Here is a 14,312-nt window from a genome sequence, read left to right as displayed (position 1 = left end):
AAAAAAAAAAAAAAAAAAAAAGCTTCTAAAACACTGCTATTTGATGAGTTTTAATATGAATACATTTTCCTAATAAACTTTCCTTCCCTTATGTTTGTATGTCACTGAAACAAATGCAATTTAAAATACGCAATTTTAATACAGAGCATAATCAGGAAATCTGAAGATCTGGTTATTTTTATACTATTCCTTTGGTCATTTCTCAGGAGACATAGGCATAATATTTAAACAAATATGCTCTCTTTGTAAAGAAAATATTTTCTTATATGAAAAAAAATCAATCATATTCCGTTGTAAAGAACTGATATACTTGCTTACCAGTCATATACAAAACAAGAAAAAATATTTTTAAAAGGAAGAAAAAGATACATGTGGTTAAACTTGAAGAAATTCAAGTTGTTTCTACTAAAAATACCTGTTAGTCACCTCTGTCAGATCTTAGAGCTTTGGAAAACATTGGTTCCCACCAAAATCTCTATTAATTCTTTTTAATATTCAAGCAATTTTCAAGGAAACAAAGACACTGTGCTGCTTTGCACAGTTCAGTAATTGTGTAAACATCAATGGGCACCAAACAGTTACCCTGATGTGAAATAGTTGCTAGCAGTGTTACATTTTCCTCTTTTACTTGTTATTGTCAAGAGTACACTTAATAATCAATTGTGCTAGCATAAAACTCTATCCCAAAGATAAGTTTAGGATAGAACTGAATTTGCTTCCTATATTAGCAAAATAACATTAATACCAGGAGTGGCTTCAATCAGAATTCACTTTTCCAGGGAGTTTTAATATTCTGGAGTCCTGGTGTGGCACTGCAAAATAAGCAATACCTGCAAGTCACAAGGTTGGCAGTTCAAACCTACCAGCTGCTCTTTGGAAACCCTATATAGTATTGTTATGAGTCAAAACCAACTCAATGGCACTTAACAACAGCAACAATATATCAAAACCACACACACACACACACACAAAGAATATTCTTACTACAAAATAAGACTGACATCGTTTGCTGAGAACTTTATTGCCAGGTCCAAATTCTTGACATTTCTATTAATGCTATTTCTTGATTTTCAGTTGTTCTTTTGGTTTTATTTTTGGTTTTCTTTCAGTGAAACTAGAGGTCACCATAAGTCCAAATCAACTCCAAGGCAACGAATAACAAAAAGTCCAGTTATTATAAAACCCATAAATTGTTGTTGTTGTGGAGTGAGTTTTTAAGTTTCAAAGGCACAGACACGAATTAAAAGGGGGAAAAACACAGTATAAATCTAATTGCCATAGTTAAATAATCCGAGGCACATTTACATCATATTATTTTTACCTATGATTTAATCTGGAATAAGTAAAACTTGATAAATGCAAAGCAAATGACACAAGTCATAGAAAGCAATTTCTGATGTGGCCTTTCACTGCCACTTAATTACACTGATTTTGCCACAATTTTTAAATCGCTTGCCATTAAACACCAAAACCACCCATTAACTGGACACAAAAATTATGTAGACTTCTATGATGGTTTTGGAAAATCCAACATGGAACAAGCTACATAAACACTCTTATTGAAAAAATACATGTAGCATGCCGTGCTCTGGCACTCAGTTACATGTAAAAGAAGACAAGGAGTGTTTGGTGGATCACTGTCAGTAAAGGAACCAGTGTGGCTTTAGAATATAGAAAACGGTACATTAAAGAAGCTACGGCTCTAGTTTTGTTTTGTTTTCTTTGAAATCTGTAAATCCTCAACTGGCTTTTGTTTTAACGTGTATCTCAATTCCACTCAGGCTTCTCTCCTCCAACTTTAAAATATCTATCACATTACCCCTGAAGTAGTAAAATGATGAATTCTTTGTATATAAAAGTCCATTTTAACCACATACACACTTTCAAAACCTCTTTTGCGCTTGAAAATAAAAGGAATCCACAGTGCTCCCTTCCAGCCCCCTAAATTGCTGCTGGAAAGCAGTGGTTACTGGAAGGCAGGGAAGACCCATACCGTCCAGTTCCTCAGAAGGAAATCACAATCACTCTTTCTTCAAACTACTAGAAGGAAAAGAATGGAAACGAAAAGGCAAACGCGCTTCATTCTGGAGCTAGGCATAAAGGTCTCCTACTTGAAACCATTTCCAGTTCTCTGTTTTAAGATTTTTTATTCTTTATCTTTTAAATAATGAGTTAAAAAACTGTGATGGGTTAGATCCAACATGTCACTGCTGTTCTTATTCTTGGGGAGCAGGGAGGGGGGAGGGGAACTTGCTGCCAAAGCTTCTGAAGAGAGAGTTTAGGCTGCTAATTTTCCGTTCACAAAATCTAAATTCTCCTTATGCATCTCGCACAACTCATGAAATAATATGAAACAGTATTATATCACTGCAAATTGAGACATTTTTATCAAAATAAAGAGTGATGATGCCAACATTTCATTTGTCATTTCCCACTTGTCACTTTGCACTGACAAACTGTTACACATACAACTTTTGTCAAATGCTCCATCTTTAAATATGTTCCAAAATGCCATTGTATCTCAGCATTCATGTAAGGAAGACAGTAAAAACTACTGTTACCACATGTTAATATATTGTTTTTTGTGGTTTTTTTTAAAGCCTATTTTTTAGATAAAGAGAAAATCAAGTAATTTTGATTACTTTACATGCGCTACAGGATAAAATTTGACTCTGGAAATAAAACAAATGACATATATTTTTTATGCAACTAACGTGGATCATTGTGAAAAGAAACTTTCTATTACTAATGAGAAACTATGTTATTTTTATCCTCAACATGCTTAAAAGAGTGACTGAAGAAAATAATACAATTTAGATTCATCTAGGCCTGTTAATTTAGGTCTTTTTTATATTTTCATTTAAACTGCCTCTACAATGAATTCTTACAAAGAAACAGAAGGGTTTTACTTCATTAACCAGAAGATCCACCAAATTCCACTGCTTACCACCATGCCAGAAATACCATATAATTATCATAGCCTTGCCTAGAATAAAACTAATGTCCATCTTCTTAAAATAACTGAAATTCATATTCTTAGGTATCTAACATGATAATTAGTCCATACTAATAAACATCAAAAAAGAAAACTATGATTAACATAAGATATCTAAGATGTACAGACTGCTTCTGCTGGTCACAATCTCTGGGAAAGGATGATATTATTTATTTTCTCCAGGAGCTACACAAGAAATGCTCTAAGAGACACAGTTCCAACACAAACACACACACACGCGCGCACACACACATATACACACATTTCACTGCAGATGATCTTGAATATATAATGGTCAGTGGGTTTCAGCAGATGGAATATAAGACTTCCAAAATTACTCAAAACACCAAATTATGCTTAGGACATTGAGGGGCGGCTACCCTATGTTCTGTTTAATGTGTATGTTTCATTACATATATATATTTTTTAACCAAGTATGTCTTTATTTTAATAACAGGCCAAGCACTAAAAACACTTTAGAGAAGGGCTATTTTTCTACCTCAGCAAAACCATAGAGGACATGCTAGATTGTTGGATGACCCCAAAATCTAAGTTCATTCTATTTAAAAGATCTAAAACCCTTTGAAAATAAGAGTGAGGTGAGACAGGAAAGTACAGTTTCTTCTCTTCTAAAGCAATGAGTCCTTCCTACAAGCAATATGGTGCGCATCCTAAACTAAAATATATTTAATGATTTTTCTCTATCATGTCCCATGTTGGGAATCTATTTCTAAATTTCTAAGTATTTTATAATTTTCAATACATAAATATCTTCATATCTGCACTCCTTTAAAAATATTAAATCTCTCCAGTGCTGTTAATATGATGACTACACCTGACCTGAACATTTCTTTTAATCTAAAAGGAAATACTCCACAAGTAGACAATTAAACTAACTGTTGTTATAGACAATGTTCAGCTCTAAATGACGCCCTGCCTAACAATCTTGATCACATTTGCTTCCCTATTTGAATATATCAGTTTGTATTGCATAATGGTCTCCCCTCCTTATAACAAGACAGTTATGTTCTTGAAGGGCTGCCTGTGAGCAAGAAGAATTGATCTACTATGGGGAAAGCAGCTACAAGGAAACTTCAACAGATAGTTTTTCAACAAAACTAAAGTGCTATTTTAAAAGCATACAATAAATTATTTTTGAAAAATTAGCAAAAAAAAAAAAAATCTAAAAGGTATTTCCCTGTCATAAACACTTTTCTCTAAGATCTAAAACATGTAACACCAAAAAAAATTCTAAAAACCCATTTGAAAATTTAAAATATCAAAAAGATTTCTGATGTTTAATGCCTCCTATCAGCAAATACACCATCTGGTATATTCAAGTGCTGTTCATTCAGTTTAAATAAAGCTGTCTGAAAGTTCTTCTTTAAGCCAAACATTTAAAAATTGAAAACGCTTGTGTTAACAATGAATGAAACACAATAATTTATTGCTATTAAAGCACGACTGGCCAGTGCCTTTCAGCAGTCCAGGAGGAAAGCAGAATGCCTTGCCCCTCTGGAAACATGATTGGCATCACTTTCATTTTATGCTGTAGATTGCTTGGCTGAAGCATTAAGCATAGGAGAACATTTTAGGTGCTTATGCTGACGGCTGTTTAAAAAAAAAAAAAAAAAGATCATCTGATTCTTATTTTTGTCATTCTTAATAATCTTTTATTTTTCTAAAATCTTCAAATGGATCTGTAAGTTTTAATCAATGATCTCACAAATATGAATTTCCCCACCATTAATCATCCTTTTTCAAAATCCTTATGGAGTGAATTACTAGCTGAGAGAGGACGCCAATTCTAGTAAGTGAATGTTACCCAGCAGGGATATAAAGCTGTCAACACCACTGTGCTCTTGCTTGCTCTAAACTCTCTCCCAGCCTTCATATGTTTTTTAAAGAGATATTAGTCTATTTTTTTTCTTGAGGACCGTCTATAAAACCTGACTGTCACACACATCTGAGCACTTATATTTTATTACATACATGCTTTAAAACACACAGCTTAGATAGGAGCAAAAACATCCTAGATGGTGTTAGAAAGACAGAGCAAAATTAATCTAGTTTCTAATTGTCTTCTCAAGCTAACCAGATTCAAAGCAATGCACTCATTTCTAAATCTCTTATTGAAACAACCTTGATACCAGGATACTATATCTAATATCTCTATAAGTTATATCAAGACACCAAAATAATGTAATTTCTTCATAAACACTTAGTTCGCATCAAAACTTAGTGTTCCCTCTCCCAAAATAAGTAGAACAGCAGCAACATAATGTGCTGTTGCAACCAATGACTCTAATAATAGTTATTCATCACACTTATTATCAAAATCAGAACAAAAAGCTGACATTTTATTGGACCAACTGTTTACTTAATGACTCCCATTTTTATAGGATGAGCCTTTTAAGAAAGAGGGCCACTAAATATTAATAGATACATACTCCCAAACTTTGAACTTTCTTTTCTTACAGTAATCTTTAGAAAAATGACAAGACTTCAATATATCTGAAAATGGTAATAAATGATACAGAGCTACAAATATTTTTCATAATTGTCCATACTTATGCTGATTAAATTGTTTCATTGAAAAATTTAAATGTAAAACAGAATCAATTTTGTTATCTATCCTACATTCTTACAAAATGTCAATGAAGTACTACTCCTTAGAAGACATATATTTTACTTTTTTTTTTATTTAGAAAGCATACATTTTTACAAGACTTTGCTTTTCTCCAATCTCTATACATGATTAAAGATTACCTAAGAATGAAATGAAAATATTGAACTCCTAATGGACACCTGAAAACTATATAGCTTAAACCCACAAAACTATTATTACCATTTAATAAGAAAGCTTTTTACTATCAAATCTTCTAGCCTAAATTGGTGTATTTTAAAGCTTTATAGATTAAATAGATCTCTTTCCAAATAATCTCTTGTGCTATAGAGTAAAACCTTTCATTTTAAAAATGTTGTAAGCTCATCATATATAATTTCATCCATTTTTAGTATTAAACACTATAAATGGTACATACTGAGACAAAATAACATTATCTTTATTTTCAGTTTGAGAAGCAGCTAATAAGACCTTTGATAGAACTAAGTTAAGTCAAAGCTCAGAGAAAATGACCATGACAGTTTATTAAAACAACTCTATTATTCTCACCAAGACTTAATAATCTATAAGTGATCAAATGTGAATCACGGTCCCAGAAAATCTGAAAGCAAACCCTAATTTATACTAAAGGTGTCCCTAGTCAACAGAACAAGACAATTTTTTTCATATCTAATATAATGTTGGGGGGAGGGGATTGCTTTAGTGAAGTATAGTTGCTAACATTACATTCTGAAGTGTTTAAAGACTTTTTTCAATTTAGTGACTTTTACTAGGTCTACAGGAAGAGACCCAAATTTCAAGTCCAAGTTTTTTTCTTTATGTATAAAGCTACTTTGAATACATATTTCCTCCAAGGATTTCTGGGGGAAAAATTTAATTGAACATTATCAACTCATGATTGGATCCAGTACATTCACTATATCATTTTCTTTCTTACAGGCATAGTCTACATGATTACTAAAAAAGTCTGAAACGATTCTCTTCCTAGTACAACAGACTAATACACTCTACTTTTAAAAGGGGAGTCACAGAACTATCTCAGTTTCCTGTTACTTCATTAAAGTATGTTTTCCAGCTCCCAAAACTGAAGAGACACAAGCCATAACCTATTGCTGTTATTTTTATCTTTTAACATTAGGAGGATGAGGGTTTCTAAAGAGGGCTGATTCATTACTGCAAGGATGGAAGGCAAGCCAACCTACATATCTACCCTGAAGAAACAGTAATAGCAAATTAAGTTCAAACAAAACCATATAAAATTAGTATTTTAACTTTATAATGCATGCACATTTAAAATGACCACTATGGACACTTAGAATGTGGGGGTGGAAGCTTATCACTAATTTTGACAGGATTTTCTTTCATTTTTCAGGTAGCCTAGTATAAACTAATTAACTATATTAAGTAGACATACTATCGGTGAAAATATTAGGGGAAAATCCTAAAAAGAAAAAAAAAACAAAAACCTCCAACCAGTGGCATTTTCCAAACATGTAAAAAATTGCATGCCATGTAGAACTGTGCATTTCATGTGTAAAAAACTAAGCAAATGCAAACAAATGCCAGAATAGTTTAATAATATTTAAATTTATCTCATACCTTTAACTTTTATAATTGATTTTCCTAACCACTTTAAAAGAAAGATGTTTAAGTAGTAAAAACTACTAAAGATTTTCCTTAAATAATACTGCATTCTTGAAAGGGGAAACGGCGTATTTATTGGCTAACTCTGCAATTTTTACCTGTTTGTTATTAATGCGTAACCAAGGTACAAATCCACATTGCTTCAAACTTTATAAAAAACTGTAGTATGGGAACTTCTAAAGGCCAGATAAATTCATGGAGATTCTTTTATTTCTTGTTTGAAATGAAGCCACAAACATTCCCAATTGTTACTCAATTGTCTTGAAAGATTGTCTCAAGTACAAAATAACACCAACATTCCTGCTCATGTACTAGCTTGAGCACTAATGACTATTCCATTAAAAACCAAAACAAAACGAACACACCTAAACTTCATCTCTCCAACAGATACTATGAAGCAATGCAAAAGAGTTAAATCACTAAAAAGCTCTCTAGGAAAATCTAGAAACAGTTAGCTGGCTGTGACATAAACCTGCCAACACCTCAGCACACAGTGGCAAAGTGCCCAAAAAATGCCACCCTCTGGGTAAACCACTTTCTCGTCTTAACTGGAGATGAAGCTACTCTTTGCAGATGAGAGGCAACTGGGGCATTATTTGGCAACCTGGAATCCACTTCCTGTAATCCTACACCGAGACAGCGCCTAATCAACCTGAACTCTGACACCCGGGCCATTATCACTGAGCCTCCGGCTGCGCGCGCCTCCCAACTCTAGGTTGTTACCTCCCACGGCCTTGGTCACTGCGCCGTTGGGCCTCCCGCGAGCTCCCATGGGGCTGCCATTCTGTTCCAACCGGGCCACCTTCACTGGGGGAGGCCCCTTGACGTCCGGGCTGCCGCTCCGCCGGTCGGGGCTGTCCCGCAGACATGGGCTCTCGCTCCGCCGCTCCATGCTGCTCAGACTCGGAGACAAAGTTCCCACCGGCAGGTCGCAATAAAACGCGCAGGGACCTAGGGAGGGGGCGGGGAGGGGGGAAGGGGAGGGAAGAAAAAAAAAAAAAAAAAAAAGAGGTAAAACCGCTCACACACGTGATAGATACTCAGGCCAGTGGCAGAGCGCTGCACCACAGCCAGATAAACTTCCTCCCACGCTTCCTGAAGAACCTGAGTCCGGCTGCGGGTCCCAACCTTACCCTAGGCAGCCCGAAAGGAATCCAGAGCTTGGGGTGTTGCTATTCAACGGAGTTGCTGCTCCCCAGAAGTTGATCCTCAGTGATAGGATGCAGGAGGCACCCAGGGATGCCCAGAAGTGGCCCATTCTTGGGAAAAGTGGTTAGCATAAACCATTCCCAAATGCGACCATCTCGCCTTTTGGGGCTCAGGGTTGAGGAAGAATTGAGCTTCAGAAAAAGCTTCCCCACTCGGGGAGGGCATGGGGGCCGGGGGGGGGGGAGGTATATGCAAGTTCAAAGAAACCCTAATGGACCACAAAGTGAATGCGCTGCGAATGGTGAAGCAGGAACCAAAGGTCGGGCTAAGGGACCGCTAAATCCCCACTTTTTACCTTTATGGAGCAAGTCCTGATAAACCCGCACTTTGTACAAAACCAGCCCTAATTCCTCGTTAATAAGCATCCCAAACACTTCTTGATCAGAATAACCTCCAAAATTACTCCATCACAATGCACAATCGTTATTATTTTAAAATATTCTTATCTTCATTTGATTCTGAGCAGGTTTTTTATTTTGTTTTGTTTTGTTTTTTAAAGCTCTTCAGCATAAAACACAAACGCAAAAGCGTATTTAAATGCTTGGGCGCGGAGCAGCGGTCATCAACCTTGACTTTAAAATCGCTCCAAAAACTTTCCCTCTGGGTCTCTGGACTTGCTGTACTCCTTGCAGAACCCGCAGGTCAAAGCATTCCAGGGTATGGGGGGAGGAGGGGGACACCTGATGAAACAATGTTCTTGTCGCCATCGACATCCGGAGCAGCAGGAACCCGGCACAACAAAGTGCGCTGGGAATCCTTGCGGGCGCTCTAGCCGCGGGCTCTCTTGCAGCAGGAGCAGAGACATCGCTAAGGGCCAAGGAAACAAGGGGTCAGAGGGAAGGTGAGAGGACGGAAGTGGAGACGCAGAGATGCAGCAGGCGGGCTGCTGGCGGACTGTCGGGTGGGCTGTGGGGTGAGGGCTGCGCCCTGCCAACCCCAGCAGCGCGCGGCCAGAGAAGGGAGAGCCGCCTGAAGTGCAGTTAGGCGGCTAAGGGCTTCCCGCACTTACAGCGCTTGCACTGGCCGCGCGCGCGCGTACTTACTGCTCACGGTCTGTCTGTAACTTGGCTGGCTGGTGCTCTGTCCATGGAGCAAAAGTAGAGAATCCAGGGTGGAAAGTTTCTGGTGCTTTGCCTTGCAATGTTGTTCTAGTCTTCCTTTCTTTTTACTCCTTCCCCTTTCCTCTCTCCCAGGTCCTAACGTTTAAGGTCCTGGGTCAGGGTGTCTTCTTCTTGTGAGGAGATGGTTGTTATGATGGTGATGATGATGATGATGATGATGATGGGGGAGGGCGAGGGGGGAGGAGAGGGAAAGGAGGACTCCTCCAAAGGAACAACCAAGCGAAAGGGGGAGGGGATGGCGGAGGAGGGGGAGAGAAAGAAGGAGGCTGAAGACCGCCTTTTCACACCTTCGAGAAGGAGACCGGTTCTGAAGAGAAAAGGCTGAGAACCGGGAAGCAGCGGTGACCAGCCGGAGCTGCGGATTCGTAGGTCCGCTAGCTCCGGAGGCGCGGGGCTGGAGCTACTGAAAGCCAGGAAGGTGCCCCGACTGGGGACCACGCGCAGGAAAGAGCGCGGCGACCGCCAGAGCTGTCACCTCCAGCCTCTCGGCCACCACCGCCAGCAGCCAGAGCCGGACTCACTGACAAGCCGCAGAGAGAGAGACACTGAGAGGGAGATGATTATTAGTTACGTTGAGTCATCAGGCAAAGTGAGTCCTTTTGGGTTGTCCTCGGTTTCTGATTTCCCCCCTCTCCCCCTTTCTGTCCCCAGAACTAGAGCCTTCAAAATAATAATTTGGGGTGGGGGTAGAGGAAGCCTTTGGGTTATTTCTGGACGGGGGTAGGGGGGGCTAAGAGATCTAATCCCAAGCCAGACTGGTCCACCGCAATCATGGAGGGGGGTGGGGGGCGGGGAGGAGGGCTGGGGAGGTTGCTGGGGAGGGGAGCCCCGCCTGGCAGGAAATTAAACATCAATCAATCAATCCCTGTGAGCTGCGACCTAACAGCGGAGGGGCTGCGGAGCAGGCAGAGGGACTAGGAGGGGCGGGTAAGAGGTAGGAGGAGGGAGGAGGAAGGGGAGAGTCCGCGGTGGGAGCGGGGTGGCGAGGACCGTGCGTGCCAGGCAGTGGAGGACCGATGACAGAGGACGAAGTACTGCGTGAGAGGGTGGCCACAGACGCGATCGGGTGTCGGGCCCTGAGTCTGGTCCTCCTACTCGCTGCGGGTCCTGGGTGCGGCCGCCTCTCCCAGCCCCTCGGCGCTCGTCCCGGCGCGGAGGCGGCGAAGACAAGGCAAGCGCTGGGTGCCTAGTCTCCTGGCAGACCCACGCGCAGGCGGTGGCCACGACTGCCTCCGCTCCCGGCTCTGCTAACTGCGCGAGTACTTTCGACTTTGGAGATAGGAGGGCGATTGCCTCCCCCACCCACCGCCTCCGCCCACCACCCACCGCCTCCGCCCCTCGGAGCAACTTTCCCCAAGCCTGCGAGCTCCCCCTCGGCATGGAGCCGGCCAGCCGAGCCCACCGAGTGAGCCGCCGCTCCGCGCCTCCGGGTATGCAGGGAAGGCCGCTTTTCCCTCACAGTGGCGAGTCCGGAACGGCAAGAGTATGAGCACTGCCCTCCGGGCTGCGGGTGGCACCGGAGGAAAGGGTGCTGCGTGGGGTACGCCGGGCGAGGGACATCCCTGGATTGCGTCCCTGAAGCGCTTGCAGCGCCGGAGACATCTCGATCGCAACAGCCTGGGCCGCTTGGAGGCCGTGGGGCGGTAGCAGAGATGACAGTAGGGCTGCCTCTCCTTGGGCTGCGGGGATGGGTTCTAGAGACCCCAAGTGACTCAGGCCTTGGGCTGTGGGCACACACCAATTGTGCGGTGAGGACCTAGCCTCCCTGCCTAGGAAAGGCTGTGCGGTGGCGTCTCTAACAGGTCCCGCAAAGGTGAAACTGAGCCACAAACTTTTGCTGATTCCCGCGGCAGCTACCGCCAGCAGCCGGTCTTCGGCCGCAGCGCTCATTTAAGGTGGCTCATACTCCAGCCAAGCAGACTGGTCTCTTGGCTGTGCTTTTGTCCCTATGGTCCCACTTGGGCGCTGGGCCTCCTTAAGGAGCTGCACGTGGGCAAGAGCCCTGGTCCCTGTGAGACTCCTGTGGCGCCCGGCCTGGGAACACTTGCTGCTGGGACTTGGGGCGGGTTGATGTGGGTCAGTCCTCGCTGACCATAAGGTCTGCTAGGCCCATTCAATTGCCAGTTCCTAAGGGAAGTCCCTAACACTTAGGGACTGTTTCCTACTCTCCAGGATCCCCAGAATGCTCCCTCTATCTAGTTGCCAGAGCCGCCGGTCCCCCTTAAGAAGCTTAGGCTGTATGGCGGCGCCAGAGGGCCAAACTAAGTTAGGTTTTGGGAAACGCGCTTTGGGGGGCAATTCTGACCCAGAACTAAGGCGGTAGGAGCAAGCTGAGTATCAGGGAAGATCCACTCGCTCCACCACCACCACCCCAGCCCCGTGGACTCTTTGCGCAGCCATTCACTGAAAAGCAGGGGCCTCGGAGTCTGGGGAAACCTCTGGAAGAGAAAGCGTCCCAGAAACGAAACCTGCCCCCAAGCCTAAGATACGGATCCCAAATCTGGTGAACCCCGCACCCAGGCACCGCCCACCAAGTTCCAAAAAAACGTTCGAGCGGCCAGAGAGGCTGTGCGAGCCCAGCAGAGAAAGAGCTTGAGCAAGATAGTAAACCTTTGGGGAATCATCCCAGGGGTTTCGGCAGAGCTTCCCTTTCTGGTTTTGTTCTGTTTTGTTTTTCCCAAACCCCGTTTTCCTGAAATGAATGGGTTAGAGGAAATGCACAATTCGAAGTCGCTGAGAGCAAAGAGGTTCAAGTTAATCAAGCAGTGGTAATAGCTAAAAGGTTTTTGCCTGCAAAGAAACAAACTGTAAGTTCGATCTACAAACTTTTTTTTATCTATAATATCACGTCGAAATAGGAAGGGTAGTGGCAAAAACCAACCTCCACTGTCAACTTTGAACCCCTTTCCAAAGTCGGGAAAGACGCATTTCTTTGTAATTTTTCAACAACTATAATAATGCTGTTCCTTTCCTTACCTTGGTGTTGAACTGCGGATTCCTCCTCCGGATCAATGTCCAGGAACTTAGAAGAATTGATGATATTAGGACTTCAGTACTTCTGGAAAAAAAAAAAAAATGCAAATGGTTTAGCCAGAATCTTTCCTGTCTGATTCGTCACTATTATTATATCTGATGATGCGGATGGTTGGAGCGATTCAATCCTAAACCATTAATGAGCTATTTTATAAACACCACTGTCTGAAGATCTTCATTTACATTTTGCGAAGATCACTTTGCTAACCTTACAGGCTTGTGTCAACAGCATGGTTAGGAGACTTCAATTACGCTCTTTAAACAACACAGCCATATTGTTAATATGTTAATATTTTATAAAGTGTAAATATTTTATTATGTTTTGAGGGAACTATTGATTCTAAATTATTAAACCCCTGAGAAGAGCAATTTAAATAAAGTATACAATTAAGTACAATTAAGTGTACATTGTGATTAGTTTGTTTTCAGATTCTTCACTCTTAAATTCATTAATTTTCTGTCCAATGAAGCTTCCTAATGGTGCATTTTTAATAGTGAACAAATTTATCATTTGGGGCAAAGAAAGGCTGAAATTATTGAAAAGTGCATTTAACATAAAGATGTAAAACACAATTTCTACCAAAAATATAGTATGAATGTAGAGTTATGTTTAGTAAGGCAGTTCACAAATTCCTTTCAATTTAAACATGAAGAACCCTAGGAAATTTGGTGATGTATACCCGGCTGGGTTTTTTCCTTGAGTTTTGTCCCTAATAAAGGCCTTTCTGTTTCAAATTACATATGCTTTTTACTGCACAATTTTTGTATTGACCTTATTTCTACCGAAGTAAGCTATTACTTCAAGCAGGTTTAATTTTGACAAGAAAAGATAGTTTAAATAACCTTTTGTGTTCTTTTCTACTTTTAAAGATAGTAAATAAATAATTACGATGATGAATCAAAAATTTTGTTTGGTTTCACTTTATGTTCCCAAGTATTTATTTCCAAATATTTTCGAAACAAAATCACTGAGGAAAATAGTTGGTTTTGATTATGTTTGTGTTCTTTTTTATAAATACTTTGAGCCAAAACTCATTTTTGCATATACCGCAGTAGTTTGCCTCTTGCATAAATTTCACATTTGGGGAACGTTTTTATTCCTCAACTTGCTTCTCACTAGCATTTTTATCAGGAATCTGCTCAAATTGTTTCGTTGTTTTCACCCCCCTTTTTTTTTTCTTTTGTCATTTAGTCAAAGGTCGCCTGTCTTTCATAATCACACTGAGATTTGTTATTTAAGAATTAACCGAACTTCCCACTTTGGGCTTTTTTTCTCTCTTATTTCCATGTATTCCCCTTTCCTTTCGTTCTCATCAGGCCTCCTTTTCCTTGTGGCCTACATTTTCAACGACAACATGCTTCTTTTGCTTTTTCTTGTGACGGAGGTTTATGCCTTAATACTGTGAATCCTGTTCAGCTTCCTTTTCCTGGACGCTCGTTATCGAGGGCTTAGGCCCGACTTCTTGGCCGTAGGGTGCGGGGTGTCGGAAGGGAGACTGGCGCTCTGCGGGCCAGAAGGCCCAACAATCTTTCTCCAGGCTCACCGGCTTGTCAAGGCCGGCCTTCCAAGCAAAGGGTCCCTCCTGGCCGTGCGCTGCCTCTTCCGAAAACACTAGAAAGTTGTGCCGCCTCTTCCAACTCAGACTCACAGGAAAACTGGGAATTGCCACTGTCTAATGCATTC

The 14,312-nt window shown here is 41.2% G+C and overlaps 1 protein-coding gene across 3 annotated transcripts in view; it reads right to left on the bottom strand.

The window, feature by feature from the left end:
- SATB2 (SATB homeobox 2) overlaps nucleotides 1-12,653 on the bottom strand; it is a 237,654-nt gene extending 225,001 nt beyond the window's left edge. Inside the window, exons 1-2 of one of the 3 annotated variants that reach the window (XM_006862001.1) lie at nucleotides 12,572-12,653; nucleotides 7,989-8,216 (exon numbers count right to left, since the gene is read on the bottom strand). In XM_006862001.1, the coding sequence (XP_006862063.1) occupies nucleotides 7,989-8,157 (169 nt within the window). In that variant the 5' untranslated portion in view covers nucleotides 8,158-8,216; nucleotides 12,572-12,653. Of the gene's footprint in view, nucleotides 1-7,988; nucleotides 8,217-9,517; nucleotides 10,273-12,571 lie in introns of those variants that run through there. The other 2 variants (XM_006862000.1, XM_006862002.1) reach the window with 2 other exon arrangements.
- Nucleotides 12,654-14,312: the final 1,659 nt, after the last annotated feature.

This window comes from Chrysochloris asiatica, unplaced genomic scaffold, assembly GCF_000296735.1.
Source record: "Chrysochloris asiatica unplaced genomic scaffold, ChrAsi1.0 scaffold00045, whole genome shotgun sequence".
Lineage (NCBI taxonomy): Eukaryota > Metazoa > Chordata > Mammalia > Afrosoricida > Chrysochloridae > Chrysochloris > Chrysochloris asiatica.
This window is presented reverse-complemented; position numbering and strand designations above follow the sequence as displayed.